The 15,992-nt window shown below is 62.4% G+C and overlaps 2 protein-coding genes across 4 annotated transcripts in view; one reads left to right on the top strand and one right to left on the bottom strand.

Moving 5' to 3' along the window:
- Positions 1–2,857: 2,857 nt before the first annotated feature.
- On the top strand, positions 2,858–4,908 carry SNORC (secondary ossification center associated regulator of chondrocyte maturation; the record flags this gene model as incomplete). The annotated part of the gene is made up of 3 exons (XM_028486319.2): positions 2,858–3,221; positions 3,318–3,511; positions 4,671–4,908. Coding segments are annotated over 2 exons (474 nt in total), but the record flags the coding sequence as incomplete, so codon positions are not given.
- A 471-nt stretch (positions 4,909–5,379) lies between these two features.
- The window catches only part of LOC102976695 (ephexin-1), an 18,761-nt gene continuing 8,148 nt past the window's right edge, over positions 5,380–15,992 (bottom strand). For 2 of the 3 annotated variants that reach the window (XM_028486320.2, XM_028486321.2), the window contains exons 6-12: positions 14,407–14,481; positions 12,161–12,250; positions 10,640–10,803; positions 10,031–10,186; positions 9,217–9,296; positions 8,223–8,327; positions 5,380–6,815 (exon numbers count right to left, since the gene is read on the bottom strand). In XM_028486320.2, the coding sequence (XP_028342121.1) occupies positions 6,625–6,815; positions 8,223–8,327; positions 9,217–9,296; positions 10,031–10,186; positions 10,640–10,803; positions 12,161–12,250; positions 14,407–14,481 (861 nt within the window). In that variant the 3' untranslated portion in view covers positions 5,380–6,624. The remainder of the gene's footprint in view (positions 6,816–8,222; positions 8,328–9,216; positions 9,297–10,030; positions 10,187–10,639; positions 10,804–12,160; positions 12,251–14,406; positions 14,482–15,992) is intronic. The other variant, XM_028486322.2, reaches the window with a different exon arrangement.

Raw genomic sequence — 15,992 nt, 5'->3', positions numbered from 1 at the left:
ACCGAGGTGGGGGGAGCAGGCCAGGCTGAGCGGGCGGGAGGCCAGGGCGGGGATGAAAAGGCCCTTCACGGCCGCACAAAGGCCGTCTGTGAGCTCGGGCGCCTGGCCTCCGGGCCCAGTGGTCAGACTGAGCGTTAAACAAGCTTCTTTACTGAAAGGCGGTGGGGCTGGAGGAGAGCCCACGGTGCCCGGGCCTGGGGCAGGGTCACGAGGCCCCCACTTCTCCTGGTCTTCCCAGTCAGAGCGCGGAGTCGCAGGTCGCTGCTCACTCTGGTCCTTGTCCTCCCCCTCTCCGTCCTCACTTAACACCTCTGCTCGCCTTCCACGCCTGCCCTCACACCAGCCCCTCTGCCTGGCATTTCTTTCCCCTCCTCAGACGGGGCCTGCTGTGGGGAAGCTCCCTGACGACGGCTTCTGTTCATGGCTCCCCAGAAGGATAGATCTGGGGGCTAGATCGGCTTCCCCCTCTGACTACAGCAAATTGAGAGAATACGGAGGCACGTAGATGAGGACAAGAAAATGCCTGGCCCTCCTTGGCAGCTGCACCTCCTTTGCCGGAGGGCTGGTGACTGAGCGCAGGCTGCAGTTCTGGCCCATGTGTGCCGCTGGGGCACCTGGGCTGGCAGGGAGCTGGCTGGCCCCTGGGCCCTGGCTGCTTGGGTGCAGATGAGTCCTTGAAGCCCGCATCAGCCTCTGGGGGTCTCCTGGTGATGGTCAGCTACAGCAGCCGCAAAGCCCGCAGAGTGGCAAGGGCCACGGTGCCCAGGCCAGAAAGGCCCTAGGGCAGAGGTAGCAGCTGACGATGGCCTTGACAGCACAGTCACCACCTTGTGAGGGCTGTGAGAGGCACGGTCCAACCCCCATTCCAGGTCGGGAAGTGCAGGCAGGCGGCGAAGTCAGTCCGCGGTGGTCCCAGGGTGAGGCTGTGACGGAGCCGGGATTTGGACCCAGCCCTCCTGATTTGGAAGCCAATGGATTCAGCCCCTCAAGCTTCAGAGACTGGCTGAGTCTTGAAGGGGCGGGAGGGGGTGCACACAGCAGGGATGAGGGGGCCTGGGCTGGTGTATCTGGCAGGGAGGCTCCAGGCTTCTGTGGGGAGGAACAGTGAGGCTGGGTCACTGGGGGCAGACAGGGAGAAGGTCTGGGTGGGTCTCCAAGTACCCTGCTCAGAGGGCTCTTCTCCCCCAGAGATGGCTCCCAGGCTCTGGCAAAGGGTGACCACTAGTTCCTGGGAGCGAGCCCCTGCTCTCCAGGGGATGTGGAGCCTGTCACTCCTCTTCCGGAGCTTGGGGCTGACTCCTTGGACGCCACCAGGTTGGCTGTGGCCCTGATACCCAGTAGCGTGTGGTGGCCTCTCTGGCCAGAGGCCTGGCAGTTGGAGGTGAGCTTTGGCTGGTGGTGGTAGGACAGGGAGGTGCCCGGCTGCCGCTCCGTCTTGGGCGCGTGGTGAGCAAGTGGGGACCAGTGGTTTGTTCACTTATCTGGGAGACAGGCGGTCTGCGAGCCCTAGACCTCGGCCTGCCACGTGGCGGGCAGACCCAGGCGTTTTTTCTGCTCGGCGATTTGCCTCAGGTGGACACATTGGCAGAAGAACCCTGGAAGTACCTTTGGGTCTTCCCAGAGCACCCCCCGCTCCAGGAGCTGGTGAGCCTGGAAGCAGGGTGTGGGTCTGGCTTGTCTGTGCCCTGGGGGAGCTCTCAGGGGTGGAGCCCCCAAGTGTGAAATGTGCCCCAGGGACCGCAGGTGGGCTGGCCAGGGTTGTATTGACGGAACCACAACTTCCAGGACGTTTCTCGGGAAGCACAACCTCTTCAGGGGCTTCAATCCCCAGCAGCAGCTAACTGCCAGCGCAGCGCCCACCTCAGCTTAACCTGAGCCTTGGTCTTCTTGGAAGACCCCAGAGCAGCTGGTATCAATGAGACGGAGTGCTGTGATGCCCAGTCAGCCCATTCTAGCATCCCTGGATCACAACAGACATCACTCAGGGCTGGGGTGTTGCTGCGAGGCTCCTCAGGCTAGGATCCTTGACGGGGGAGCAAAGTTGGTGTGGGCTGCCTGGGGTTACCATGCAGGCCTCTCAGCCTGTCCCTCTCGTTCTCTGGGGCCCCTGGGTACCCTAAATCCTGCTAACCCCCAACCCATGAGCAGAGAAAGGCTCCTGCAGAAAACGCTGCCCGGAGACTGATGTGCTGACGGGGCCCCAGCTAGTGCGGGGCTGAGGGCTTACCCTTTCCTGGGGCTTCCCTTACACTGACCACAGACACCCCTGCCCTCCCCTCTGGCCCTGTTCTGTCTGGAGGCAGCAACGTGCTGGCATCACAGTTTCTTAGGCTAGAGAGGCCCCTGCGCTAAAGCCTCAGACACTCGGGGGGCGTGTGGAGGCACGTGCAGGCGCTAGACCCCAGGCCCTGGGGGCTGCTCCACTCTGCCCAGGTTAGGGCCCAGGAGCAGCAGGGCCAGCTGCCCCGGGGTGTGGGGCGGGCCTCTCCTCTCCACCTCCTGCAGCAGTGGGCCCTCACCGGCCGGGCAGGAACCCTGGTTCCTGGAGAGGGCACTGCCTCACCCTCCTGGCGCCTTCTCCAGGGCGAAAGCTGCCCTGGGTCTGCCCTGTGCGGGTGCGGGGATAGGACTCTTTACAAGTGTCACTTCCCCAGGACCTACAGAGCCCAGCAGTTCAGACGGGGGGCCCCAGGCTCTGCTGGGAGTTGAAGTGCCCTGCCTCCCCCGGCCCCCCTGCCCTGAAGCTCACTGCCAGCCCGAAGTTCTTCCAGCTTCCTCCCGAGTGGGCCTTTTGGTCCCTCAGTGCCCTCCTCCCCCATCAACCTGTCCTCTCACGGCAGGGGCGGCCTGACCCCAGCGGGGGCTCTGGGGCCACACGTGGGCCACTCAGCCTCCGTCGCCTCACCTGCGAAGCGGCAAGCACCGCGCTGTGCCCCAGAGGCCCGCACTCAGCGCCCCTTCCCAGTCGGTCAACGGCGGGGGCGACGTCCCCGTCGGCCCTGCCGCCCGGGCCCCCACACCTGTCCTTGGCCTTGCAGCCGAGGGCCCGCAGGAGCCCGTGCCCACCCTGTGGAACGAGCCCGCCGAGCTGCCGTCGGGAGAAAGCCCCGTGGAGAGCACCAGCCCCGCCCGGGAGCCGGCGGTCAGCGGCCCGCCCGCGCCCACCGCCACGCCGAGCCCCGAGGACAGCACCGCGCGGGAGCGTCTGGACCAGGGCGGCGGTACGCGCTGGGGCGCGGGGGCCGGGCGGGCCGGGAGGAAGGTGTCGGGGGGGGGGGGCGGGCCTCGGGGCTGACGCGGCCCTCCGTCCTCCGCAGGCTCGCTGGGGCCCGGCGCCATCGCGGCCATCGTCATCGCCGCCCTGCTGGCCACCTGCGTGGTGCTGGCGCTCGTGGTCGTCGCGCTGAGAAAGTTCTCCGCCTCCTGAAGCGAATAAAGGGGCCGCGCCCCGGCCGCGGCGCGACTCGGCGGCACCTCCGGTGCGCGCCCCCGTGTCACCATGTGTCCGCGCGTGAGTGTTTGGGTGAGCGGGGTGGTGGAGAGAGAGGGCGACGTGCACGTGCTCGGGGCTCGAGGCGCGCGCGCGCGCACACGTGCGCGTGCGTGAGCGCACTGCGCCGGGGCCCCGCAGGAGCGCGGGTGCGTGCGCGATGCGCGTGCGCCGGAGGCCGCAGCTGTGCGGGAGCGGGGCTTGCGGCGCGCTCTGGCCAGAGTTCTCGGCGAGGCATTGGGAGCGCGGAGTCCCCGTGCCGCAGGCCCCTGCTCGTCCCGCAAACTGCCCGGGGCCTGCCCTCTGCCGCCCCCTCAGCTCCGGCCCTGGAGCGCTGCGAGCGCGGACCGGCGTGAGGCCCCGAGGGCAGGAGAGGCAGCGGCCTGCCCCGGCCCCGCCGCCCTGCTTTCTGCCCCTCGCTGGGTGATGGTGGGGTCCGCGGGACCCTCGGCTGTCCCGGCTCCCCAACCAGAGGCCAGTGACTTTGGGGGTGGGGGGCGTCTTCTGACTCTGGCAGCCAGCGCGCGATTTGCGGGCTCTGAGCCCCAGACCTGCACCCTCAGGACCCCTGGGGGCCCCTCTACCCCGGGGAGCCCAAGGAGCGAATGAGCAGAGGGGTGAAGCCCGGATGCTGTGGGCCCCTGTCCTGGCTCCCCAACCCACAGCCCCAGACCGCCTCCCTCCCTTGGCTTGGGTAAGCTTGTGCAGGGGGCTTCACCGAGCCTCTGGCAGGGCGGGCAACCCCACGCAGGATGGCTGTTTGTTTAGAGAAAGAAAACAAAAAGGCTTTTCAAGCTCATCTCTTTTCACGTCAACCCTGAAATTATGGCAGCTGAATGAGGAACCACCCAGCCGTGCCACGCCCCAGCTTGGCCCTGGCACTGGGTCCTTGGTCATGCCCTCTGTCTTCCATACTTCCCAGGAAGCCTAACTTTTATAATTTAGAGAGAGGCATTTAAAATAGTGGGTTACCTGCTCTGGGTGCAGCAGGAAAGAAGCTAGAACTGCGTGCGTCCTGTCCCCATCCTCCAAGGGCCCTTGGAGTGAGGACCCTAAGGCCTAGAGGGGGCACTGTCTGCAAACCCCAGTGTTGGTTTAACCCCTGGGCCACAAGAGGATCCTTTTGAGTGAGTGCCGGTGGAGTGAGCTGTTCCTCTTTGTTTTTCACCATTGTCTCTAGCAACTGTTTTGGCCTCCTTGGTTTCTCGGAGCTCCAGACTACCTGTTCTGGCTAAGACCAGTTTTCTCCTCCTGGATACGCCAGATAGCCACACGTGGTACCCACTCACACTCCCCCAAACACATCATGGCTTAAGTTTCTGCTTATAAAAGACTGTTATGAAACTGACTGGTTTTCATGAAACTGTTTACATTATTACACATAACCTGCAGTAGCCGAAGCCTTCCTTAGAGCAGGTGACCCAAGTCAGTATGCTGTTTCCCAGCTACAAAAAGAAAAGCGGGATAAGGGCCAGGACCAAGGGCTCCCCTCCCCAGCCCCACCCTGCCAAGAGCAGATGGGGCACCGAAATGGTCCCTCTCCCCGTCCCCTCACTCCTGGGAAACTCAGGTGCAGGTACTCGCCCTGGGGTTGCAGCAGGGAGGCCCCAAGAGCATCAGCCCTTCACTGGGACCAGGGGGTCCCTCTCCAGTTGGACCCGCATGTTGTGTATGTATGCATCTTCCAGGGATTCATCCAGTTCTCAAAGGGTCTGAGGTCTCAAGAACACCAAGGGCCGTGCTGTGGCCTGTGGGAAGATGATGCGACGTCCCGCTTGATCTAAATCCTGGGCTTCTAATCTAAGTGTGTCCTGGCAGAAAGGGCGTGGCCACAGGCAGGCAGGGCTGGGCGGGGTGGGATTCAAGGCCCTCCACATTCCAGGACAGAGCCGGGTGTCGGGTGGCTCCGAGGGCCAGCTGCAGCCTCCGGTAACTGGCTGCCGCCTCTGGAGGTGGGAAGAAGTGTCCCAGGCCAGTGACTGGCCAGGTGGGAAGCCGCAGTCCCAAACCTGGTGGTCAGATCCCTAATGGGACCACCACCCCCTGACACCTCTGTCCCACAGTGTTCAAACCTGCCTTCTCAACCTGCAGAAGGGTGTCCCCCACTGCCTCAAACAGCTTATTCCGTTTCTGGAGTCCCTCCACAAGTGGAGGTCCAAATCCACTCCCGTCCTGAGGCCCCAACCCTGGCTGCTTCTTCCTCCACGGGAAGCCTCCTTAGCCCTTTCCCTGGGACACACCTCCTCCACTGGGCTTGAAGGGCGCTCTTCTCTCCCTGCCAGACCGAAACACCTCATTCTTGTGCGCACAAGGGTAATAAAGAGTAGACCTTCCTCTCTTTTATTTTATACATGATGCTTCTTTTAATGCAGCCAGAAATGATATTTGCTTTTCTCGGAACCATAACCCATATACAGGATGCAGTGACCAAGTCATCTCTTTATAACACCTGGGCTCCGGAAGGGGCCAGAAGATACAAGTTACCTCCAGCCCATCAGGGAGCCAAAGGCGGCGTGGGCCCTCAGCCAAGCTCTGGTGGCCGTGAGGCAGGCCTGGCCGTGCAGCCAGAGACTGGCAGAGGCTTGGGGCGGAGGTGGACAGAGGCGGTTGGTCTCGCAGTCCTTTGAGTCGGAGACCAAAGGGCCCTCGTCAAGCTCATCAGGCAAGGGTGGTCCATCTGTGCACCTGGCCGATTCTAACAGCTTCCAGGGGAGAGGACACGTGCAGGGGTCATGACATCCTCATCACCTTTGCACCTGCCCTTGGCCAGGGACACCCTGGGTCTGGGGCCTCTCAGTGCCTGGGAAGGGCCCTGGAGCATGCCCGTCCTCTGTCTGTCCCTCCCAAGAGACAAGAAGAAGAGGTGGTGTAACGCTGTTTAAAATACACTTTTTCATTTACAAATGCAGCAGAGGAGAGACGTGGGCACCTTTTCTGCAGTTCGTGAGCGAGGGGCCAAGAAGACACATGAGCACTAACCACGTAGCGGGGGTGAGGGCTGGAGGCGACTCCTGCCGAGGCACCCCAGGTCACACCCCGCTGCCTGCGGCCGCGCCCGGCCTTCCCGCTGAGCCCCTCCGCTGTCCGCTGGGGGCCGCCCGCCCACGTCCCTCGGCCAGGCCGGGGGCCAGGGGTCACTGCCGATTTCGGCTGCCCAGCTTCCTGCGGTCCTTATTCTGGCTGCGCTGAGGGTCATCCATCTTGTGGACACGGAAACACTCCTTGAGGTTCTGGGACCGAATCTTTGGATTCAAGATTTCCTCAGTCATGTTGCTGGGGAACCAGCCTCTCTCCTGGTCATGCAGACGCTCGCCAAAGATCCACCCTGCGTAGGGAGGGGAAGGGGAGGGTCAGAAGCTCTCCAAGTGGTGCAGGCTGGGCCTTGCCCCGGCCTGTGTGGGGAGCAGAGGAAAGGGAGACGCAGGGATCCAGCCGGCCTTTCCAGAAGTCCCCTGCCCTCAGACGCACTGCTGGAAATGCCCAGACCTGCTTTATCCCCCAGGAGCTGGGCGCCTGCCGCCCTTCCGGGGGAGCGCGGTGTGTGCACAGGGCAGGGGCAGAACCACTGCGTGTCCCGGATGTATTGACTTTGGAACCCATTCCCAAGCTCTCAACCATCCTAGGCTGCCCCACGTGAGGCCAGGAGACCCCAGGGGCCACCCCCAAAAGCACGAGGCATCGAGGGGCCGGTGGGGTGGTAGCTGCCTGTGTGGTTCCCTGGCCTTGAATGCTACTGTCACCCTCTGGTTGGGCAGCCCCTCCCCGAGCCTCAGCCTCCTGGGAGCTGGGCACAGCCGAGGGTGGCTGTCACGAACTGGCCAAGTGCCCTAGCTCTCTATCCCCCACCCCCATATCACAGTGTCTCTGCTGGGGGCCTGGGGCCCAAACCGCAGGTCCTGCTGGCAGGTCCTGGGGCAGGGCTAAGACCTGGGGCCTGAGGGCCAGGGGCGTGCCTTCTGCAGGCCACGTGGGAGGGGTGTCAGGCTGTTTATATTTTGCGGGGGGAGGGGGAGGGCAGGAACCACTGTTCTCCCAATGCTGGGTGAGCCCCTAGAATTTGGGAAGGGTGACCTTCTCTGGAGGTCACCAGCCTGAGACTTTCCAGCCAGGGTCTTGAAGAAGAGGAGGAACTGGGGTTGGGGGAAGATGCTTTGTGCACTTTTGGGGATTCAGATCAGGAACAATTGATGTAGAAACAAGGGATCCATTTTTCAGGGGAGGGGAGTGAACCTCTGGCACTGACGCCAACAGCAGGAGAAGGGCGGGCGCCCCGGCGGGTGGCTCTCTGGCCCGTGTGGGGCTACAAGCCTGGTGGTCACAGGCTCATCTGGAGGCTTGTTGCAAATACGGGGTCAGGGTCAGGGTGCTCCCGGCCATCATCCCTCCCAGTGTGATGGGGGCTGATGCCAGGGCCGGACGAGGGGAAGGGGACACGGAGCCAGGCGCTCGGCTGGGCCGCATGCTAAGTGCGGAAAGGCGGACCTCACAGCTCCGGGGAAGGGGAGCGGAGGCACTGGGAGAGGTGCCTGCTCTGTGCTGAGGAGAGGCCAGCGGAAGCCATGAGGGGCCGAATGGTCCACGGGGGCAGAGAGGCAGCGCGGCCCTGGGCCCTGCCTGCCTCTCAGCCAGCTCTTCTGTCTGCTTCTCCACTGCATCCCTCAGGCTGGGCAGGGCCCCGGGAGGGGGCGCACGGAGCCTCGAGTGCGAGAGGCACCCAGCCCCGGGGCCTCACCATCCTCTGTCTTGTCCAGGATGTTCAGGATGTCAGCCAGCTCCAGCGTCAGCTCGTCCGGCTGCTGGGCCACGTATGGGTGCACACACTGGACCTGGGGGCAGTCTGAAGCGGGGAGAGAGGGGGTGGCATGTCCTCGTCACCACGGCACCTGCCCTGGTCCCTACACGGGCAAGAGCTGCTCCCCCACTCCTGCCTCAGCAGTTAGCAGGGACACGCTGCCTGTCCAAGAGACAACGCAAACTCCCGCAGCAACTGAGAGAGGGCTCATTCGAGGGAGGGGTGTGTGGCTCCAAAGAAAAGGCCGTTAAAGCGCCAGGAGTTCTGAACAAAAAGTACGTAGATACAGGGCTTCCCGGGTGGCGCAGTGGTTGGGAGTCCGCCTGCCGATGCAGAGGACGCGGGTTCGCGCCCCGGCCCGGGAAGATCCCACGTGCCGCGGAGCGGCTGGGCCCGTGAGCCGTGGCCGCTGAGCTTGAGGGGCCCTTACTGAGACTTCAGAAAGAGCTGCGTGGTCCCGGGCTGGGCCCTGGGAGCACGTGGGGACAGTCAGGACTCGGTGAGCTCGGTCAGGATGGCAGCGTCTCTATCAGGCAGCTGGACTTGTGCCCTTTTATATTTTGTAAGGTTTTCAGACAACTGGCCACCCCAGAGAACACTGGCGTTTGCCTTCTGGGCCCAGCTCAGGAAACCTCTCGGGTTCCTTGTGGTATCTGTCACTTACGACCCAGTGGTTTTCATTTCTTCATTAATCATCAAAACGTTTGCAAAGCTCAGGCACACCCGTGGCCTCCTTGGGGTTCTAATCTTGCACTGGGGTGCCAGGGACCCCCGGGCAGGTGAAGGAGTCTTCCCAGTGGCCCCGCAGGCCCTTCAGGCGGAGTGCAGAGGCCCCCGAGGCTGACGCACCTGTGACAGGCAGGGCCGCCACGAGGCTCCCTGGACCCTCCCCTGCCCCACCAGGCGGGTGCCCCCTCCCCAGGGGGCCACCTACCCAGCAGCCGGGACGTGAAGGAAACAAACTTGGTTCTTCGGTTGGGGGCCAGCGAGGTCATCCAACGCTTCATCTCGCTCCTGGGACAGGGAAGAGGACAAATGCCCCAACCGCAGAGCAACGGACCCCACGTGAGGGGAACCGCTGCGCCAGGCATCCAGCAAGCTGGCCACTGGGTCCCGGGCCTGGCACAGGGCCGCGGCAGGACAGCGTGGACGGGGCCCGGAATCCAGCAGCGGGGTGGGGGCGGAGCGCTGTAGAACCTCCCTGGTACATCTTTAAAGCCAGTGCGTGAGGGTGAGCCCACGACACCCCAACGTTAACCCAGAGGCGAGCCCTCAGCTGCCAGCTGCCCTGAGCCACGGTCCGTGGAATCGGGAGAGGCTGACGCCACCCCTGCCCCAGGCAGTCAGAACTGGACCGCGATGTGCAGGGCGACACCCGTGAGTTCTGGGCTGGGGGGTGCTGGGCACCGCACAGGGGCTGCAGGGCGGCTGGCCTGGCGGCTCAGAGGTGCAGGTGGGCCTGAGGCCACGCAGCGACAGTGGTTCACTGGTCGGTCGGGCCCAAGGGCTCTACAACAGCTCATCAGAACAGAGGGGCCCGCCCACAGCCTGACGCCCAAGGGAACACGAACACACACACGCGCGCACACACACCCAGCAACGTGCTCGCCCCGCACCCTGACGCTAACACTGCACAGAAGCCCTCCCGGCGGGGCCTGCGGGGAGGAAGGACAGGAACGGGGCGGGCGGTGCGCCGAGCCCGGAGCCTCGCTCCACCCGGGCAGGGGGCAGCGGCTCTAGGCACTCACTGAGAGGACGCCTTCAGCATGTAGGTGGCCTCCCGGTCGTCCGCGTTCTCGAGCAGCCGCAGGATGAAGACGTTGGCCAGCGTCTGGCCCTGGTCCTCCAGCTCCTCCACTCGCAGCAGGCCCCGCGGGGCCGAGTCAAACACCTGGTACTTGTCTCTGGGGACCGAGGGTGGCGGCAGAGGCATGTCAGTCCCGAGGGGGCGGCTCGGCTTTCCAGGAAGCGCTCCACCCTGGCAGCGGGGCCGGCCCCGCTGCTGGCTCTCCTCACCTGCTTCCGGAAGCCCCCACCTGACCGCCGGTCCCCCTCGCCCCAGCCCCCGCGCTCCGCAGCGTGCACGGCGGGCGAGGGGTCAGCCCCCGCGACACGGCAGCGGCCGCTCTGCCGAGCCCGCCCCAGGAGTCAGGCGCTGAGCCGGACGCTCCACGTCCTTAGGGGTGCAGCCCCCGCGAGACAGGACGGGAACGGAAGCTCAGCGCGTTGAAATACACCTGCCAAAGGCCCAGGCGGGACCAGGCCTTCAGAGCGGATCCAGAGCCTGAGCGACCTCCCCCACCACGCCCGCCGCCCCCAGGCCGTGGCGACTCCCCGGCCCTCCTGCCTGCCCTCACCCCGGAATCTGCCGGCAGATCACCAGCAGGTCGTTGAAGAGGAAGAGGTAAATTTCCCGGAAGAGTTTCTTGGTCCGCAGGGTCCGGGACGTCTTGGGGCCTGACATCTGCTGCAGCTCGCCCTGCTTCAGCAGCCAGCGGGAGTGGGAGATGATGGGCACCGACTGCGGGCGGGGGGGGGGGGGGGGGCGGCGTCAGAACGGCTGTGCCCCCCCCGCGTTCCCCGCCCAGGCTCCCCTCGCGCTCTCACTGGAGTGATGACCGCGAGTCACGGTGTGCGAGGCCCGCGCTGGGCCCAGGACAGGCGTGGCGCGGGTGGGAGGGACGGACGGGTGCGGGGCAAAGACGGGAAGGGCGTGTGTGCGTGCACGCGCACGTGTGCCTGAGTGGGCAGGCGTGTGTCTGTTGTCTATGTATCTGCGTGTGCTTTTGCGTATGTGTGCTCCCGTCTGTGTCCACGTGTCCTGTGTCTGTACTCACGTGTGAGTGTGCACACGTGGGTGCCTCTGGGTGTGTGTGTGTTGTCATCCTCCTACTACCGTGTGATGCAGGATCAGAGACGAGGCCAAGTTCACAGGACGGAGGAGAGAACTGGGTCCCACAGGGCGAGGAGACTGGGCCGGCAGGTCACCACACTGTGGCTCCGGGGCAGGCACCCGGCACCCGGCACCCGGCACGCGGCCCACAGGAGGAGCTACGTGGGGGGCCCGGAGGTCTGCGTCCTCAGCTGGGGCTCAGCTCCCAAACCCAGCATGACCTCAGGGACCCTCGGCAGGTACCGTGCACTCATGTGCCCAAAACCCCAGAAATCCAAGCCCTCGGGGCCCTTAGGGTCACTAATGCCTGAAGCTTTACACAAAGTTGGGGGAAATGTCGGTAACTTCCGTCAGATTTTCAAATCGCCCACGTTTAAGAATCCCTGGAGCAGTCCTTGCCACATTCTTCATGTGAGCTGACTGTACAAGGTCACACAGCCAGTAAGAGCAGGCAGCTCCCGACTCCCTGCAGGAGACAGTCTAGGCCAGCGGCCCCCAACCGTTCTGGCACCAGGGGCCGGTTTTGTGGAAGAAAACTTTTCTACAGATGGGGGTGGGGGGCGGGGGGATGGTTCAGGCGGTAGTGCGAGCGATGGGGGGCGATGGGGAGCCATGGGGGCGATGGGGAGCCATGGGGGGCGATGGGGAGCCATGGGGGGCGATGGGGAGCCATGGGGAGCGGCTGTAAATACAGATGAAGCTTCTCTCGCTCACCCACCGCCACCTCCTGCTGTGCGGCCCGGTTCCTGACAGACTGCAGACCGTTACCGGTCCGCCCCGGGGGTTGGGCACCCCTGGTCTAGGCCAATGTGACGGCCCGGTGACTGGGGGCAGGTGGGGCCTTCAGCTAAGGGGTCAGGGAAGGCCTCGGTGGAGGTGATGCTGTGCTGAGACCCAAGGGCAGCCATTCAGCGAGCCCGGCCAGTGAGCGATGCTCCAGGACAGCCGGGCTGGGGCGGGGACACGTGGCTGGGCATCGGCTCACCTTGATCTTAAACTCCATCTTCTTCTGAATGCTGATCATTTGCTCCGTGCGGCTCATTTTCCTGACGCCCTCGTTGCATGCTTTTACCACCTGGGACGAGAAGGAGGACACATCAGGCCACCCGCAGCCGGCTGTCTCTGACCGCTTCCTTCAGCCCACTCACGCCACAGCTGGTCAGTCTCAACTGGGTCTGAGTTCCAGTGCAGAAAATCAGGGCCTTGTCTTTGCTGGGACGTGAACTCCAGAGAACACATAAATCGATGCCGACCCCTCATGTCACCTGAGAGAGCAAATTTCGACCAGAAGACGTCCTTTCTCATCTGTCAGACTGGAAATGCCCAAGGTCTGGGGATCAGGATCCGTCACACACTGTGGGGGGAGCACAGAGTCCCCCCGCCTTCCTGGGAGGCAACCCAGGTACCAAGGGGCCGAATGAAACCACATTTTCTGGGACTTCTGGGGACTCATTCCGAGAGGTGATATCTGCACAGGATCTAGAACAGGGCCCGGCACCCAGCAGGCACGCAGCATTTAGGAACGAGCCCAAAGACGTGCATACTAGGATGTCCCCTGCAGTGGCGTTCAGAGCAAGAAAAACTGTCCTCAACCTAAATGTCCATCAACAGGGGTTGATTAACGCTCGTAAATCCACATAACCCTGTAGTCTGAAATCATGAAGAAGTGCAGTAATCTTACACGCACTAAAGTGGAGGGAAAAGCCAGCTCATAAAGCACAAGCCCATCTGCAAAGAATACAATTGTGTGTGCAGGCGTCTGTTTGGAAAGGGGTCCGGAAGGGCAGGCACCAGCATGTTGGTGGTGGGGTGCGGGAGAACTGCTGATCTTTACCATCTTCTTTTCGCTTATGAACAGTTTGTGGACTTGTTTGTATTCAGCATCATTTTTATAAATTAAGGGAAAAAACCCACCTTTATTAAAAAAGGTAAATAACGAGAAGCAAGCGTATACCTGGGAAATGAAAAGGAGATGAAAGCAGAAAAGAACTTGAAAACAGAAAACACTTGCCGGTGCCCCGAGACCCCTTGGGGCCCAGTGTGGCCGGCTGCCCAGTGGGGGCCAGAATGCAGCTCCCACTTGATCAGGTGTGTGTGTTCCAGGGGTGGGCAGAGGGTCCCGAGAGATGCAGCCTGGCTGGCAGGTCACTGACCCTCCCGGACCAGCCTGCTCGAGGCTCCAGCCTTTCCCCAACTAGGCTGGGAGGGGAGTGCTGTTTTTCCCAATATCCAAAGGGTATAATCGCCAGAAGGATTTTGGAGGCCAACTGGCCTGATTGAGGGATGCGAGGAGAGGCCCCTGGGGGGAAGAGACTGCGTTAAACTACGACGAAGTCCTCATGGCTCCACGTGGCTTAGAACCACCACCTGACGCCCACTGGGGCTAGTCCTTTTACTAAGCTGCTGCCACTGGTACGCTAAGTGGAAAGGACTTCCCAACACCAGGCTCTCGTCCGTTTCAGGGTCACCAGCACGACAGAGTGGCCCCTGCACGGCTGCCAGGAGTGGGCTCGCAGCTCCAGTGGACACACTGGAGCCAAACACACGAGACAGCGCTGCTTTAAGACAAACATGTGGGAACAGACACATTCACTGACCCCTCCCGCACAGCCCCTGCTCTGCCGGCAGCTTCCAGGAGGATCCTCTTCTCTCCGAGGATCGGGAGCGGAGATGCTTTCTCCACTCCTGGGCAGGAAGAGCCCAGGCTTGGCAGGGCTGGGGAGTCCTCTCGCGGGGATAGGAGAGGTGCAGCTCGAGGGCCGGGAGAGGCGGGATCGGTGGGTCGGAGAGGCACACAGGGCAGAGCTGCATCAGGGCCCAAGAATAGCCAGAGCCAGCCTCAGAGCGTGGCAAGGGAGGCAAGAGCCATGGCTTTTGACACTGGAAACAGGTAAGGACAAGCGTGGGGCCTCCGAGGGCTGCTGAGGGGAGTGCCTGGGCCTGTGGGTGGCCACAGAGCAGGGGTCGGCGGGAGGGTCCACGAACATGTCTGCAGGTCAAGAGCGCCCGACCGGCCTGGTCCACCCCACACGTCAGCAGCCTGGGGTGAGAAGGAAGCCCACCAGACTTATCTTTTGGACCCAGTGACTTCTCCAGATTGACAACTATTAAAATGAATTTGCATCTTCCAGAGACACACGGGCGCAGGAGGGAGCAGGACGGGAGGGCGGGTCTGGAGGAGGAAGACAGTTGACTGGGAAATGTGGCAAAAGAGGAAAAAGCACGACTCACCAGCTCCAGTTCCCTGTGGGCATCCAGGGCAGTGCCTTCCCGCTCAGACCTCTCTTCCACCCTCTTCAGGATGTTCTGAGCACAGGCAAAGTCTGCATTTAGTCTCATCGTGTACAGCCATTCCTCCCCTCTCCGCCCCCTCTGGCAGTGGCGGCCTCCGTGCTGCACTGGTCCAAACAGCCTCGTGTGGCTGCAACATCCCTGAGCAAAGCGCCCCCCCAGTTACGGACAGAGGGCGGGAGAACCTTCCACCAGCCGAGGGCCGAGCATCGCACACAAGCCTTGCCCAGCTCTAAGATGATAACCAGGAGTCAAGGTCTGCACGAGGACTAACTACGAGGGCCAAACCCAGCCCCAGTCTCCTTACAGTGAAGACCGAAGACCGAAGCAAAGGGGGCGACCAAGTGCGGTGGGGAAGGGGGAGGGCGAGGTCCAACAGGGAGGGAAGGGTCGCTCAGGGCTGGCTGTCCCCGAGGTGAGCCCAACGTTTGCAGCTGCATCAGTGGGACTGCCATTTGAAGGCAAGTAGCAACGACCCCGAGGCTTCATTAACTCTGGTCTTATTGATAAAAATGTCTTTTTTCCAGTAGTTGGATTTTCTTGAGTTTCGCCTATAAATTACAATGTTTGCGTTGGTTTCTGCCTCACAGTTCTCCCCGTGCCCATATTTCTGATCTGCTCTCATTCCATGAAGAGGTTTGGGTGCGTCTGAGCACAGCTCACCTCCCCCCAGCTGCCCCATGTGGTGGCACAAACGTCCCCAGCCACCTGCTGCCACCCAGACGCCAGGATGCTGGGCATCCTTTCCACTCTCTCCTGAGCTCCAGACCAGACCCAGATCCCTCCCGTCTCTGGACGTCCCTCAGCTGCAGGCCCCCAGCCTCCCCTGTGCGGTCACCTGCCCCGCCTCTCCGCTCCGATGCCTCCTTACCCTCCCCCCCACCAACATGGGGTCACCAACCCTGCCTGTAACCATCCCCCGACTCCCAAATCCATCTCCCAGCGAACAGGATGGCTCAGGCTCCACCTTTTCTCATTGGGATAAAACCCCATCTGACCGGGTCCTGCTCCTGGCCTCAGGCAGAGGATGGTGTGGCTTCTTCAGCCTGGTGCACAAGCCCTCCACGCTGGCCTCCTCTCTGGTGGGCCCCTCCCTACTTTCTGCGGTAACCGGCGGGTCTACCTGGAGCACTCCGCCCACATTTACCCCTCGGACACACTGCCTCTGAACCTCAGACTCCTGCTCGCACCCTCCGCCCCACGCCACCGTCCTCCTCGTGACAACATTAAGATAGGTCTTGACCTTAGTTTTGTTGGTTTTTATCATCCAGAAGTTAAGATTTTTAATGTATCACTATATACTCTTTTCCTATAAATGTTTTTCTCTGCATAATTAGGAAATGTTCCTGTCTTCTGTTTCATTGTTTCCAAGTTTAAAAAATTCACATGCAACTCCTTCAGTCGCGGTGTCCTATGACTTGGGCTGGTCCCAGCTTTCTCCCACCGTGCCATGCACCTCCCCCGACTGCCCCGTCTGGGCTTCTTTTTTTTTTTTTTTTTTTTTTTTTTTTTTTTTTTTTTTTGTG

This window comes from Physeter macrocephalus, unplaced genomic scaffold (genome assembly GCF_002837175.3).
Source record: "Physeter macrocephalus isolate SW-GA unplaced genomic scaffold, ASM283717v5 random_814, whole genome shotgun sequence".
NCBI classification, from domain to species: domain Eukaryota; kingdom Metazoa; phylum Chordata; class Mammalia; order Artiodactyla; family Physeteridae; genus Physeter; species Physeter macrocephalus.
This window is presented reverse-complemented; position numbering and strand designations above follow the sequence as displayed.